The sequence below is a fragment of the Echeneis naucrates genome, chromosome 24 (assembly GCF_900963305.1).
Source record: "Echeneis naucrates chromosome 24, fEcheNa1.1, whole genome shotgun sequence".
NCBI lineage: Eukaryota > Metazoa > Chordata > Actinopteri > Carangiformes > Echeneidae > Echeneis > Echeneis naucrates.
In genome coordinates, this window is record NC_042534.1 from 15,052,862 (window position 1) to 15,069,979 (window position 17,118).

General features: G+C 40.4%; 1 protein-coding gene across 1 annotated transcript; it reads right to left on the reverse strand.

The window, feature by feature from the left end:
* Positions 1 to 644: 644 nt before the first annotated feature.
* On the reverse strand, positions 645 to 16,921 carry LOC115037777 (proenkephalin-A-like). Its single transcript, XM_029496501.1, has 3 exons — positions 16,846 to 16,921; positions 5,929 to 6,185; positions 645 to 1,502 (listed from the first exon to the last, which is right to left on the reverse strand). Exons 2-3 carry the CDS (start codon positions 6,067 to 6,069, stop codon positions 849 to 851), a joined length of 795 nt encoding a protein of 264 aa, XP_029352361.1. The 5' UTR covers positions 6,070 to 6,185; positions 16,846 to 16,921; the 3' UTR covers positions 645 to 848.
* Between the last annotated feature and the right edge of the window lie 197 nt (positions 16,922 to 17,118).

The following is a 17,118-nucleotide window of genomic DNA, read 5'->3' on the forward strand; positions in this document are numbered from 1 at the left end:
CTGAGGACACGATGAACCTGATTCCAATTCGGTATCCATGGAAAACATGTTTGGTCTTGAAACACTAGAGGACAGTGTTGTTCCACTGAGAGGAGCTGTCAGAACTCACAATACAAAAGGCTGGGATAACAGAATGAAACATTAGTAAGAAGACTTTTCTTTTGTGGTGATGCAGAGTTTGGTTGAAATTTGAATCCTTTGTGCCTTAAGGATAAAATTGGATCCTTATACCAGTAATAAACAATATGTAATTCATTAATCCCATTGTCTCCATATTTACTTCTGAATAAACTGCCTTCAAAGCGCACTGTTGGTCCATTTCCTATTTACTTCAATTAGTCCCAGATTTTTAATAGGGGAGCCTATATATTGAAATATAAGTTCATTTTATAAGAGCTTGATAACAGTGATATCTATTTTATTGCATAAGACAAACTACAGAGCGCAAAAAAGCCATAATTAGAGCCCCATCCACACATACATGACAGTGCAGTCACTTGATTTTTAATATGTCACACTCTCTCAGGTCTGAAAAACCTTACAGTGAACCAGTTTACCAATCTCATTTGGCCCCTTTTATTATACCAACACACAAAAATATATTCAATTGCACTTCTCTAATTCTTTTATTTGACAGAATGGCATGTAAATATGATTAATAAGAAGGACATCACGGTCAAAACATTCCTTGTTACTTAGAGACACAAACAGAGGTGCTGCAAGATGGCGGAGTCTGTTGTTCTGATGACGGTGATGGTATCACAGTTCAAACTGGTGTGAGCTGCTGAAAACATGGTCGATTGGTTGAGGTAACTGGGGCAGGATACTGTGAGAGCAACAGAAACACATTACAGTTTGTTTTGCCTCCAAACCCGAGTTACAGGGATGTTGTTGACCCTGCCGCTGCGGCTGCTCCTCATGCCCAGGTACTGCCTAAGCAGCTGGTTGACCCGTTTCTGATTGTTCCATTTGCGGGCAGATTTCCGGACGCCTATGAACCCACCATAACGCTTTTGTAAGGGCCTCATGGGTGAGCCAATGAGCTTCCTGTACCCATGGCGCCCTCTCTGGAAGCCGCCGAAGCGTTTGGATAAGCTGACAGACTCAGATGTGTCATCCTCATCCACCCCTAGCTGGCCGTCGTTCTCCACATCCCTCTCCTCCCTCGGCTCCATCTCTTCATCCACCAGACTGAGATCCAGGCCATCCAGGTCGTCCCCATCCTCAGAGGATTCCAGCAGTGACGACTCATACTGAACAATGCGCTGCTTGAGTGGCGTCTCATCCCGATCCCTCTCCTGGACCGGCTGCGCAGCTGCAGGCTGCAGCAGCTCGCTGTCAGAGTTCAGGTCAAGAGAGGTCAGCTCCAGCTCCCCTCCCGTTCTCTTGAGCAGAGCGCCTCCGTCAGGAAACATGGGATGGTGCGACAGTTTGACAGCACTCTTACACACCTCCCATGTGAGTGACGAGGAGACACGACCCTCACACTCCAACAAACACACCTGGGTACAGAGAAGAAAGAGTCGTGTTAATGAACTTCTCAAATTCCAACTCCTGGTCAAACACCCAGTATTTCTGTATACATGGACTGACACCATTTCATTTGAGTGGCCACCAGGTCTATGAAGTGAGAGGTGAATGAGCACCTTATCTACAGATTCACCTGCTCTGTAGTAAAACATTCTAAATGCTTAAAGCAGCATTGACCAGTTCATATAACTATTGAATAGAAGAACTCAGCACACTTAATAATTTAGCCTTAGCATTGAATCCATGTTAGAGTATTTCTGTTGTGATTCTGTCCAGTTCCCTCTCATTTCACCTTTCTTTGGTCTTCATCAATTCCTTATTTCTAAATCCATGTCGTTATATATTATATAGTATATATTATATCGAGATCTTCTATTGCCTATTTCTTGAAGATAGGTGAGGCTAAAAAGCTATCACTTTTAACATTTGAAAAAATGAGTCCCCCACGATAAGGATATACTTACTGTTCATCTAATAAGAGATGTTTGCATCTAGACCCTTGAGTGCCTGTTTAATATTAATCGTTAATATATTGCCCATGGTCAGCATTTAATTTATGCAACGCAATTAATGGCTGTGCCATGTTCAGCGTATATGGAAATTTATGTGCCAACGTGCCCATCATTTGATAAAAGTGACATCCACTTCTGCAAAAAATGATTGACAGTGCAAAACTGAAAGAAATTGAAAATCAGTTTGAAGGACAGCAGTGAAATGGTGTTCTTTGCTGACAAAACGATGACATCTTTTTTCTGATTAGCTTTTCAACTCCAGGTAATGATGTTTTTGCTCTTGAAATGATATATGGTGCTTTGGAACCAAAGTTTTTTTTCTTTTTACTATTATTATGGAGTGAAGTTTCTGTAGTTAAAATGACCTTCCTCTTATTATCATCCCACCTGGCAGTTGGTTTTCACATCTGAGCACTTATGGTAGAATCACAACATTATCAATACGGAGGTGAGGACATTTTAAAAGTTTTGAAGTGCCTTTTTGTTTTAAAAATCCTCTTTCCTTTATTGTTTTTGGTTAGGATTTGTGCTTTGTGCTAACTGAAAATCACTTTGCTCCAATAACGAACCTGCTGACTTTCTCAACACAGAGTAAATACATCTGAAAATAGGGCACACCTGCCCCTGATTTATGCATCTATGCATCTCTCTTCTCCCCTTCTATAACTCCACAGGCCTCTCTGAGTTCAATTTTAGTTTGAGGTAAGGAGCAAATCTCATTTATTTCTCAAATCTCGTCCAAATGAGATGAATTGAATTGTTATCAGAAAACCTGCTAACATGAAAGGAATGAGAGGAGAGGGAGTTCCGCTGTGAATCTATCAACGGAAATTAATTATCCATTGTAAATGAAATGAGCACACCAGGGGATTCTCCACGTAAGATCAATGGAGCAATCTAAAGGAGTTTATGAGTAGAGTGTAGATTGTGTGTGTGTGTAGTGCGCGCTATTGTGCATTTATCCGCTTGTGAGGACAAGAGAATAAGCAGGAGTAAAAAAGCCTTGAGACTGAGGTAGCTTTAAAGGTTTGATTTTTATACAGGTAGGTCAGGGTTTGTCCTTAAATTCAACATTGAGGCTTGAATTGGAATTAGCTTTCTTTCATGTATGTCTGCAAAGAACCTTGAGCCTTGTGAGTGCGTATCAAGTGTCAGCCCACCATGTTGTCATCCATGTCCAGGTTCACCCCCTGATGTTCATAAGGCAGACTGCAGGTTCAAGGCTCTTCGGCACTGGCTTAAATTTTCAGCCTTGATCTCCACATACATTTCTATTAACAGCCTATGCTTTGAATCAAGCGATATAAATAGCCGAAAGCTGAACTGTCATATTTTGCCATCCCTGACCATAAGGGTTGGTTGAAAAGAATGGGTAACACAACGTAATGGCTGAGAGGGTCTAAAGGCAAAAGTGTTTCAGGCGGTTCTTTAGTCTTTAAATTAAATCTGGCTTTCGCTAAGAGAGGTCAATCATGAGCTTATAGAGACAAAAAGCAGCTCACCAGGGAACAATGCTACAGAATCACACAGCTACAATAGTCACAGCACAGACAATTAGCGAATGTCAACAAAAGCTGTTGTTTACCTCTCAGTGTCTGTGTGTATTCCTCTGCATGTATAGCTACACGCACAGGTGTTTGGCCCAGAATGAATAAATCAATGGGCCCTGAGTTTATAACAAACAGCGGCAGCTTCAGACACACAATCTCTCAACCTGCCTTGGAAACAACGGAATTGCTCAGCGGATTCCATCTGTGGCTCAATGGGAAGGCGGCTAACACAATGAGGAGCTGATAAAATGTGTCAGTCACCGATGTAAGCCTGGGCAGATGATACTAAACAGCAGTCAATTACATAGTTCTATCGCAAATTCCAAAAAGGTCCCAGCTGTCTCTCTCTGCATCATTATCAGCTAAATTAGCCGTTCTATGGTTATTCACGGACGCCCACAGACTATTTCTGTTCACTAATGTGGCTAGGGCTGTTTTGAAATGAGATTGCGTTGCCATGCTGAAGTTTTAGTTTGGGTTCAGAGAGCAGTTGCATTCTCCCAGTATTGCATGTTGGTCACGGAGCATTGCACAACTGATATGGATACCCACACATGCAATACAAGACAGAGACAGTGCTCAGAACAAACAGCTCTGCATGTTTGTCCACACCTGTTAGATATTTGATTACAAAGTTAATCTTCTTACAACCATTTAAGAGACACAGAGAATCCCAGCTCACATTGGGTGAGGGGCGGGGTCACCCTGGGCAGGTCGCCAGTCCATCAGAGTGGCAACACACAGAGACAGACAGAGACCAACAAGCACTCACACTCACACCTACAGACAGTTTAGAGTCGGCAACTGACCCAAACATGATGTCTTTGGATGGTGGGGAGATAAACCCACACAGGCAAGGTGGAAGATGCACACTCAGAAAGCCCAGAAAGCCCCCAGGAACTGAACCCGCAACCTTCTTGCTGTGAGGTAACACTGCTAACCACTCTGCCGCTGCAGAGCTTCACAGAGCTGCTGTCATGTACTTTGCTAATATTTGTCTGCTGTCAACATGCATTAATGACCACAGTGAGTTTAGTATTACCACCAGGCAAAATCAGAGCTCAAACTTCCCTACGTCTAAAACAACACGTGCTCTGGCTTTGCAAGTTTGTGCAAATGCTGATGACCAATGTCCTCCCAGCATGATCTGACAATGTCCCAAAGAGCTTCTTTTGCTGTCCCAGAATGCCTGGCATTCGCGTTAAGTGGGGTTGAGGACAGGTCACTGTAGATGAACGTCTATGACAGTCAAGACTAGGTAGCTTTTCTTACAAATTGCTTCAGTAACTGCCGCTATTCCTCCAAGGTTGTGTCCCGACTTAAATTTTGTTTAAAATTGTCATTTTTAAATGACAACAATCACTTTCTAAATGATCATTTTTGCCCTACGCTGAGGTGATTAAACTCAGAAAATACAAAAAACATGGAGAAACTGAATTTAGGTGAAACACAACTGCAAACAAAGGCATCAAGCTCAATAACACCTGTAATTTGTTGCTTGTATTGTTTTCAGAACTGGCAGTTAAGACTTAAAATACTCAATCAGGTAGCAGCCAAGTGTGACGACATCATCATTCCCAGGACTGGGTTTTTGTTTTTTTTTTTTTTGGTCCGTCCAGACTTCAATGACACGGTTTTGGCTTTCAAACTGATACTAGACCAGCAGAATTGTAAAACTCTTTTGACGGGTAGTCTGACCTACCTTCCTCCTCTCCAACCTTCTTTGGACATTTCTTTTGCTTATTGCAGCTTTAATATAGAAAATCCTGTATTAGTTTTGTCATTTTCTGTTTATCATTATTATAACTAAGCTTGATGTATCTTTTGAGATTTTGGTCACTTTGGTCGACCAAATACAACGGATACAACCAGGATACAACCAGTCCAGCACTGCCATTATTTGACAGAGAAAAGGGAGCTTTGAAACGAGGGGCACAGCAGGCAGACACAGGGTGAAAGTTGAGCTACTTTGACAAGCCTCAGTTGAATGGATCAGATCCATCCAAGTGTCACATGAATTCATGCGTCAATGGACATGTCATAACTCAAGGAAATGTGTTCTTGTCCACACCGGCAATGGTCCCTGGCAAAAAACCCCAAAATTTATAATGTCTAAAATCCTTTGGGAAATCAATCTGAGAAAAATGTGGATATGACGAGAGACACAGTAATCAGATTGCTGTCTGCTGCTGTTTTGGCAATCACAACCACACGTCTATAGGGGTGTTGAAGCCTGCTGCAGCTGTACCCACGCTGAAAAATACATGCTGTGGTGCTGATTAGGCGCAAGCTTTCATCAACTGAGATTCACAATGAGAATACACACACCGACTCACCATGGTGTTGAAGGCTTGCTGCAGCTGTTGCTGCTGCTGCATGAGCAGACCACAGGCCACACATTCCCCCTGGCAGTCGCTGCGTCCAGGGGTGAAGAGACATGCCAGCAGCACCAACAGGCACCACAGAGGGATCTTCATCGCTCAGCACACCCAGACAGGCAGGAACAAACAGGAGCCCAGCAGGTAGAAAACAGGAGTCAGCGTTCAGCGGCGGGACAGTGTTGGATATAAAGTCCGTGGGATCTGGGTCCAGTCTACAGGGAGAAAACAGACAAGAAAAACTGCATCAACTCCGATTTCTAAGGATGATTAGCTGGACTTTGGCAGTCAGTCAAAGCGTCGGTGTTGGTGGTGGGAGAGTGTTCAGCCGTCATTGGGAGATGGACAATGTAGGTGGGATGGAAAGAGAGCAGAACCTGAAGCAATAAAGGAGAAAATGGGTATTTTCCCGTGGGCAGGAAGTGGCCACTCTAAGCTGCAGGGTTGGATCACTGATGAAATCATACACTGTTGGGTCAGAGATTTCAAAGTATTGATCTGTGATCCCAGGGATTAGTTTTAAAACCACAGCAGAAGTTGGGACCTGTTCCTGCAAAAATCCACGAACGAGCTTAAATACAACTAGAACAAAAGTAAGAAATGCAAGGAGGGCGAAGGAAAGGTATTAGTGTCAACGCTGGAAGGGCACTTGTCAACTTCAACTTGATAAGAGACTCGAGAAAAGCAAATGTTTGGATTGTCATTATAGAGATATGACAGAAGGGATGTGTGCATGAGCTACGAATGATAACAGGAGGGATGGATAAACTCCAGTGGACCCTGACGCCTTCGGCTCTAGCAACGAATTTATGAACCAGGTGCTCAGAGTTTGTTGTTTGACCTCAACTCCCTGACCCCCATATATCCTAACGCCCACCACTGTATTGTCCAATAACACAGAGATAACAAAGACAAAACAGCCACTCAGAACATGATAAATTGCTTCTGCAGTTGCACCAGAAAGAGCTTCTGCAGGTTAATGAACCATCACAAGGCCTTGTTGTCATACTTTTTTGCTTTATCAGGTACCCACCAAATTATGAGACTTTAGGAAGTGGCTTTCCTCTTTTTTCCTAATGATACTTACATGTTCATCCCACACCAAATAAAGCACTTAAAATAACATGAAGTGATTATTGCAAACTTTGGTCCAGCTAAATAAAAACTCTGATCCCCCAATTCTTTAGCTGCTAAATGCTCCACTTTGTTCACCTGCTATAGTTGCTGACTAGGTCTGCTGTGTGTTGCTGGGCAGGTAGTAAAAACTCATGCTAAATTAAAGAATGATTATAATGAAAGAGAAAAAGATGAACCAAGGAATTAAGTGAAGGTTATCATTCCAAAATAATTAGAAAAAAATAAGTAACGCAAAAATGCAAAGAAAACTCCAGAAGCTGGTTCTCCTCACAACGAGTTCCTTCAGCAAACATCTGATTGCAGCAGATATCTGCAGATGCATGGACCCTCCCTGATTACTCTATAGGTAAGGTACAGGTTTACACCAACATGGCTAATCCCATTTATGGTACTTTACATTCTTACATTCTTTAATGAGCAATAATGTATCTGATTGAAGGACCTGCATGCTTTATTCCAGGTCCCTTCACTGTGGTGAAGTGGTGGTGAAAAGTGTGGCTGTCGTTTTTTAATTAAAGCAAAAACAACAATGTTCAGAAGGTACACTCCAAATGATTACCTCCAGTAAATGGCAAGTGTAATGCAGAGCATGACGCTGTAAAGTGGTTCAACATTCATAGACTGCAATTAAATGTCAATAACAAATGTACAAGGAATTCAAATGGAGCAGTCTAAATTCCTGTAACATCACCATTTGTCTCTATTATCCCAGTAAATTGAACCAAACTATATATTCTTGACAAGAAATTTACCAGGACATCACTAGGATACTAAGGGTGTCCGTGGATTTACATTAACCATTTGGAGCGTAGTAGAGCAGTGACGTTCTGCTAAAATGATTTCTATATTAGAAATAGTGTTATAAATAACAGCCGCATAACATGCAGCAAGAGGAGGCTCTACACAAAAGGATATGGTGAATGTGAAGTCTGAATTACAATGACAGCACATCACTGCCATAATGAAGCAAAGGATTGGCTATTAAAACCTTAATTTCTATGATAACAGCGAAAATGAAAAGTGAACATACTTCGGACAGAAGAAAGCTGAATTAGATATGGTTCATTCGGATGATGACAAAGACTGGGTGCAATGTTGGGCTGCATTAAAGATGAGATATGCTTTCAGCATCTCGTTGACTCACACAGAACCCCATCTGGTCCAAAATGAATTCACTCTCAGTGTTTTCACAGGTTCGATGAGGCCAGTGAGTGTCAGAAGTCACATGTGGCGATACTACACAGTTATCCTACAGTAAAGACACCGCATTGATGAGAGTGAATGAGGAGCTTTAAAAATACTTGGAGTGGGTGTTGTATTGATGGGTGAACTGAAAGAAAGAAATAATAAAACTGTGAAAACTAGTACACCATGACCATTCTTGCTTTACAACTGTACCACATTACCACTCACAGTCAATAGCATATGAACCAGCTCGTGTGTGACTTGGGTCCATTAAGAAATATATAAATGGCTTTATGGGAAATCATTAGAGGGACCTGTTTGTTTGCCTTGCAGAGATGTTTTGTGCAATGATCATTTGCTGGATTGCTGACTAAGCCTATTCAATATTGTTATGTTCTCCCTTAAGTGGCCTTTACAAAGTAAGTTGGACTAATGAGTAAACCAGGAGAATGTAAATGATGGTGAAGGCCCTGAATGCGCTCCAGCGCTACAAAGATGTGGCTTTCACACATTAATAATATTATATCAGAGTGTGTTAATATAAACAGGCATTAAGAGCCACCGTCTGCTGTTTGTCAACACTGCTTTTAATAAGCCAAGTTATGCAATGTTATTCTTTAGAGCTTCATAATTAGACAAAGGCCGTCCATTTGTTCACTTTGACAAACCCAGGTGTTCCTGAGAATATTGCGATTCAGGCTGATAGCTAAACAATAAGGGCCAGTATCAAACAGTATATGAGGCACCTGCAATATGTAAATAATTTCTCAGAGCAGAAGAATATCCTTATAAGGCTGTGCTTTCATTTCCATTTTTAATAAATAGTCCATAATAATCAGTATGTTCCAGCAATAGTTTCTATGTTTGTGGATCGTTTTCTATCGAGAGCTGCAGGAAAAAGTCCTGAAATTGGAAAATAAGGTCTGTTGTTTACTCAAGCTCAACACTTTTTCACGCCTTACTCTACGACAGAAAATAAGTCTTTGAATGACCAGGTCATGATTTCTTTTAGCTTTCATGTGTATTGAAAAGCAGCCAACGGATGGCTAAGTGAGAGTTACAGAGGTCATCAGTTGGGTTAAATACAATCACATTCAATTCATCCTGGAAAATCTTGAACTAGCTGTTACCACGCTTCCATGGTGAGTATAGCTGAATTCATTAAATCAATAATATAGATTTTAAAAGGTTCTCCTTTGCTATCACACCTGGTTTTGCAGGTTTAAAGTACCAAGCAGTGTTGCCATAATGCCTAGGACTTCCTGACAACCAAGAGTCACAGTTTCCATATCTCAGTAATTTCAAACTGAATCTGCGTGACACTTTGAGCGATGAACCAACATACGCCCGTCTCTGCTCTATTTCAGTAATGATCCAGTTCTTGGTCTTGATATTGATACAGGTCCATTTCAACCTTGCCTATATGACTTTTCTTCTATAATGGTTCATATCATTAGCATAATCTATCTGGCAGAGCAGACACTAAGCCGGGTACAGAGGACTGATGTATGATGCAGCATAAATGCGCAAAATCATGATCACCGGGGAGGGGCGCCCCCTATCCCCCCGGCCACCAAGGTAGCTATACTCACCCAGGGGCCCAGGAACTCATTCACTGGAAGTGTTGCATTTCAAAACGACCTTGTCTTCCTAAATAAATGCTGGTATTAAGGCAAAAAGAAAATAAAAAGGGCCGTCCATTTTAGCTGAGTCTGTCCATCTTGCAGAAATTAATGCTTTTTCTGCAACAGCTGTACTATACTATCCTTCCATTAGAGTTAGCTAAAACCATGAAAGTGTTTTCAAGAGGGAATATATTTTCCTCTGAAACAAACAGGAAGCAATCAGAGCATTCAGGAAAGGAGCACTTGTCTTATGCTTTTGGTTTTGTCTTTTGAGTACATTTCTCGTCAGAGCCTGAAAAATTTAAGAGCAAGAAATTCTCGAGTGATACTCCTCAAGGGACAATGTAAAAAAATCTCACTTGTTTGAGGAAAAATTTTGGTGAATCTTTTAATGTAGAACTTTTATTTGTTTTTCATGAATATGTTGTTTTGTTTTGTTTTTTAGATATTTAGGGATATTTTTCCAAATCCAAGAGAGAGTACAAAGAGAACATAAATAACACAAGAATGCATCTTGCTTTTTCATAAAAAGCCCCCAGAAAGACGTTGTGTTTTTGTAGATGTAAGAGGTCCGACAGAGTACCAGTAAACGGATAAGGTTCCTGTAAAAACAGGAGAAAGAATGAGACAGGCGACCTTTGCATTTCAGTGTAGCTTCACTCAGCAGAATTTATTTGTGAATTAGCAAAATATCCCTTTTCTGTATTTTTTCTTCCATATTTAAATGTCATCTTTACCAATACAACATTCATAATATCAGAAACAAAACCAAAATACATATAAGCTGGTTACAGTACAATCCAACTTTGCAAAGAAAATATACATTTCCACATTTTCCGGAATAATCCTAAATCCAGTGTGATAACCACATCAGTATATCCTTATTCAGTCAGTTAACCAAGCTACCATCTAGTTCACAACTACTGAAATCAATTGCATGAAATGAAATGAAATGAAATTTATAGGCTCTCACATGTGCTCTCACATGTCTCACATGTTTTTTTTCCTCGCTCAGAGTGCAAATAAAAGGACTTAAGCAAAGTTGCTTACTGTGTTCAAAAATATATATCAAACTGTGACATTCAATTTATCTACATATATAACAAAATACTTTACCAAAAGCATATTTTTAAAACCCAAAATTAAATATGCTGGAGCCAGACACTAGGACGTGTTTTGGCCACAATCGCTGGCGCCATTTTTGGTCACATGCGATGCCGAAAAAAAACAAAAAAACCAAAAAAAACAAAAGTGTATTCTTGTCACTTGCTGAGAAAACCTTTCAAACATATTTAGTATCCTTACAAAGTCCATTTAGCGTCTTATTCAATTGTCCAAAATAGAGCAAGCAAACAAATGACGAAATGAGAGTGGACTATCAGGAGCCTGCACACGGTGCGCAAAGTTACAAAGTGAGATGTATTAATGAAGCTAATGGTGGGATAAATTAGCATTAGCGGCTTTAATGAAGGGTGGAGATGGGGCCAAGGTGTCACGAATGCAAGTGTGGGAGAGGAAAAGCTCGGCACTCTGTCTCTGACAAAGCTCTGACTCACTCTATCGCATCCATTAGTCGTCTGCACGCAGAAGAAAAGCACAAAGAGTCTGCTAATGCAGAGATAACCTAAAGGTCTCACTCTATTTCTCTCTGTTGCCTTTCTTGCTCCCTCTTTAGCATCCACTTTCCTGTTCCTGTTGCACACTCCCCCTCTTCCTCCACTCATCCCTCCACATTCTCTCCTCTTCTGTGAATTATGGCTGAGATCTTTTATCTTTAATGGCATGTTGCAGAGATCACTGGTCCCTTCCAGTATAGTGAGTACATCTTAATTCCTATTCATTAAGACCAACCTGGAGCCAGGAGTCACAACATGAAAAAGCGGTCACTTTGGTGGAAGGAAAATTATTCAAATTCAGACACTACCTATATATCTCATGGGCCACTAATGGTATTTAATTAATTCTTTATAACCTGAGGAAATTCATGTCTGTTTTATGACCTTACACTCTGCGATTGCTTGTTCAAAATATGTTGATGTGAGATAATGGGCCAATAAAGTGTAGTTGTGTGAGAATGTGGAGTAGTGAAACAGTACGACAGATCTCATAAAAAGCTAATTTTCTAAGGGCTTTTTCTGGAAATTTTATAAAAACAGTCATTTGTTATTTCTGAGGGTGCCTTTGGTTTCAGTCAGAAGTCATAAATGGCACAAGACACAAAGCAAGGCATCATTGAAGTCACTATTCACATTCAACCATGTGTTACACGGCACAAAAAAAGAAAAGAAAATGCAGCAGTTTTTAAAGGGATTATTTCTTTGCAGATTCTATTAAGATTCTATTGACACAACAGTAAACAGGGGACAACAGGGACAAAGTGGTGAGACGTGTTTTTATATTATTTTTCAGTGTAAATCAGATTTCATGTGATTATATGTAGATAAAAATGCTAAAAACAAATATATCAAAACACACCAAAAAGCTATTAACATAAGGTGAGAGGGGACTGGGAATTTCTATTTACATATTTTAGTTCAGTTTGACTCAGCTGACCACGCTGATGGCCCGTTCAGAAGAAATCAATGTGATTCTTAATAGGATTTGCTCTGTGTCACCCGGTAACACAGTGTGTGCCTGAAAGTTACAGAAAAAGCTAATTAGCAGAGTCAATGATGAGAAAACATGATTCTCTCTTTCCGTCGCATTACTGACGCACTTGATTCTTACAGTACGTACTGAACGGACATGTTGCTCGTACGCATAGTTCACCTTACAATAGTTATGTTCAAGTTCGGCTCACAGCTGGACCACATCTTTAAATGTGTAGCAGGCATTGCTTGGTAGGTTTAAGCATAAGAAGTTCCAGTCTTTGCTTGCCAAGATAACTGTATTGTGGTTAACTTGTAAAATGAGTCATCATTATCTATTGTGGACCCCCCCCCCCCCCCCCTCTCTTTCAAAACTGTCACTATCTCGCAACCTATCTCTGCCTCTCACCCAGTGTATTCTAGGATTGGCTCTAGCTTCTCACATCCCTCTACTGAATGGGTCATCTAGAAACCGGAGTGGAGGGTTCTATTTAGCAACAACTGCTGGACCAATGACACATAAGAGTAAGAGTTTAAATTACTTTTGTGATTGCAGTTACTACTATTATTACCAGATTCATCATCACAAAGAAAAGGTAATCTTTAACAAGTTATGCTGATGTGAACTTTAGGCATTTGAAACTATTTCTCATGGTCGAGTAAAGTCAAGTTACAGTTTGTCTTTATAAAATAAACCTCAGTTGACCAAAATGCTGAACAGAAAATACAAATATAAGTATAAATATAATCACCAATCCCATGGCTCACTGATTCACTGGTTAATCTGTTCCTGAAACTGTTATAGTATCATTTCTGTTTAAGTCTAAATAATGGAGGATTTTATTCAACACGTCTACGAATTTTTAAATGAAGCGGTTAGCGGTTAATCACAGAAAGCACCGACCATAACCCAAAGATGTTAATTTTACAGCGATATAAGAGTGTAAAAAAGAAGGCATATTTAGGAAACGCAAATTGCTGAAATTACTTCAACAATTTGTCATTTTTCAAAGTAGATGTTCCCTTCTGTTGGTCCCACACCAAATTCACCTGGAAGCCAAAGAAAAGAATCAGGCAATACTATATCAACACCAAATATGACCGCTGTCATCCTGACATAACATAGATAACATGTAACTCTCCCCCTCAGTTTGTGGGAGTATTTACACACACAGCCGCGGGATCATCTGCCGCACAGCAGTGTAAATCCAGCCTGTGCAGCCACAGATAAACAGCATGCAACCCAGTGGAAAGTTCAGACGGCCAGGAGCGGCACCGTCAGACGCGCCCCTTCTCCGCAAGAAGGCTCTTGAAATGACCAATCTAAGAGAGTGCGCTTAATCCGATTTAGACGTGTCTGCAACGGCTGAGCCAGATATCATGATTGCACCTAGTACCTGTCCCACTGCTGCATTCAAGCCCCGCTATTGTCAGGCAAGAACAGAATTGATAGATTTTTAGGATCAGAAAAGGGAGCAATGCCAAGACTAAAATCACCTGGTGCAGTTAAAATTGAGTTTATGAGGCAGAGTGTGAAAATATATAATTACATGGAAGATTCTCCTCATCTTCTCAACTCTTTGTCTTAATCTCTCTAATCTCCATATCTACTCAGTGCTGGATAATGATACACATTTATCTTCCAATGCTTTTGCTCTTTAGGAAATCTTATCTAATGAAGACTGCAGTGCACGCAAATTGAGTGGAAATAAGATTCACTGCAAAACATTTTTTTTTTTCTTCTCACATCCCGCATAGACTATAAAACTCACACGTACACAACAAGCACAAATATCAAGTGGAGATATGATACTCTTTATGTTCAGAGTTGGTTTTCTTCATATCAGATCAATTGAGCGAATCATTATTATCTTTTCCTCCAATTGTACTCACAGTGTTCCTCCTAATTGGGAACATATTTGCGCTTGAGGGTATAGAGGCGCTCAACAGGGGGACATCTCCTCTGCAATCATTCCCCCCATCAGATATGTCCCCTCACTCGAAGGTGCACCAACAAACATCTGATTTGGCCTGCATGACGCTGTGTTAATAAGCCTCAGATAATTTCCTCGCAGTTCTGCTCCTATGAGTTGATAGCGCAATAAGAAACAGACATACCCGCTGATAAAGTACTATTAGGGCTGAAGCCGAGGCAGGGTCACATAAATGGGAGTCAGTGGGAGATGGCTGCTTCGGGTGGATGCTGAGACGGCAGATAAGAGCATGCAAGTGATTCTTTGATAAGGAGGTTAAAGTTATTTGGGGGTTTTTTGGCAAGAAATGAGAGGAAACGTGCACAACCATCACAGCTTCCAAAAAGGGTTTAACAATACGGACACTGTGACCATAATGATGCACTCAGTCCTGCAGCATTACTTCCTACTGGCCTCAGACTGAAATTCTGCAGTGTTAGGCTGCTGACATGGTGTCACTACTGATGTGGTTGCTGTTAAGCTGCAATGACACCTGCACAAATCCATTGGACATGGAATCAGGGAAAGCAATCTGGCACAAGCGCTTTACTTTTCTAAACGCAGAGGACAGCAGGAGACTGAAAAAAGCGTTGAACTGCAAAATACTTGCACTTGAATGGGTGGAGGGGGTGCTGTTATCTGGTAAGTTTGCTATTCTTATTCCTCACAAAAAACACAAATAATCTCCTGATTACGAGGATAATACATGCAGTATAGATGAATATTGACAGAGGAGCCAAAAATCCTGTAAACAGTGTAATCACTTCAATCTTCGCGTGGGCAGCAGAACCCCTAAAAGCTTTTGGAGCTGATTAGAGAGAAAACACATGTGATGCTCTGGCAAGGAAATCTGTTTTTTACAAGACTAAAGGAAGAAATTGTAACTGAAATTCAGATTTATTTTTAGCCAGTAACATGTGGTATGATCAGATTAGATCTATTCTAGATTTTCATTTATATTTACAAGAATGCGATTGATCTTTATAGACCCTTTTATGAGCTATTTTTAATTCTTAAAACCACCAGATATACACATGAACAAGTGTATAAATCCAAATGTTTGGGTTACTTTCAGAAAGAAAAAGAGTACAAAAACACCAAAACATCCTCCTTTTTGCTTTTATATATCAATTTTATATACAAAACTAAAAAACATCAATTAATTATTCGGAGCCAATTGTTTAACTTAATCATTAGTCCTATGCACCTTCAACATACTGTGTCTGACTTCATCCTGTAAACATATTCTATTCTTCATGAAACAATTCCACAGCAAGGAGTCATTTATCTGCGAATGGCACATTAACCACCCATTCCCCCCCAACCCGTCTGTGCGGGTATCGTCTTTACTGATAATGGGAAAAGATTATGCACATTCATTACTATTATCATTAAAATCATCATTGCGCGCTTAGCATGATAACAGCGTTCATCCTGTTCACTTCCATAAGTCTGTTTCCCTACTTGTTTGGGTTGACACAGGAGCTGTTTCTTACGAGGAGTAAAATTGATTTTTTCAGTGTTACTTTGAAGCTTTCTTGTGGTTTATGAAATGTGACACTTGATGGTATGTGATCTATCAGAGGATAAGACCAGAAATAAGCTGCTTTTCTAGTGGCATTTTCTGACATCTGTCAAATACGACAAAATTATTGGAAAAATGTTTTAGAAATGTATATATCTATACAATAGTAGAAAGCTCCCTCTGTATATATATTTATATACAGAGAGAGAGAGAGAGAGAGAGGAAGGAGAGATACTCTTTCTTTAATAGTGGAATCCATCTATCTTCCAAAACAAAATCACAATTTCAGGAAGCATTTATTATTTTATTTATTTTAGTTGTATTATATTAAAACGATGTGCAGCTGAGTAACTAACTGCTTTCTCAGCACAGGCAAGGATGATGTGGGACTTTCCCTCTGTTTAATTAAGTATTTGTCAAGTGCGATGAGGATGACGTTGACTGTGGTACCTTTAGAGCCACAGGGAGACAAACTGAGTAATGGAAAAAAAAAAAAAAAAAAAACAAAAACAAACAACAAGATAACTCCAGGTGAATGAAGGGTTATTTAAGGATTCACCTCTGATGCAAAATTCAAATTCAGAGAAACAGATAATGCAGGACGGAGAGAATCAATCATAAAGGGGAATAAAGGAAGGAGAGTCTTATCAGTGGCTGTCTTTAACCAACAGTATTCCCCCTAGAATCTATTAGCCATTAATGCATACAAGAGATGGCAGGTATTTTCCTTATAAACTATTTCCACTTATCTGAACTGCTTTTTATTCATTTCACACCACAGTCTCCACACACAGGTAGGCTCATGCGCACATGGAAAAAGTCACACTTGAGCACTTCCTTACCTGTCTCCGTGACGTAAAGATAATTTCTTAGAGTCCTCCTTCTGCAGAGACTTTAGTGCTTCAGCTCGTATCCTTAGGCTAAGGGTTTCAACAACTGAACACATGCCTCCTCTGAGGCTTCTTATAATGGCACACCCCTTCCCTCCTGGCTCAACCCTGCATTTCTCACCCCCCCACGTCACCCTCCCTTCCCCTGTATATCACCATTCACATCACTCTGGAGGAGAGTTAGAGAGAGAGAGAAAGACAGAGAGAGAGGGGTGGATTCCCCCA

Coding starts and splice junctions, on each gene's coding strand:
- LOC115037777 (XM_029496501.1), bottom strand. CDS start 6,069: ATGAAGATCCCTCTGTGGTGCCTGTTGGTGCTGCTGGCATGTCTCTTC. Junction 1,503..5,928: donor AGCAAGCCTTCAACACCATG/GTGAGTCGGTGT, acceptor CTCTGTACCCAG/GTGTGTTTGTTGGAGTGTGA.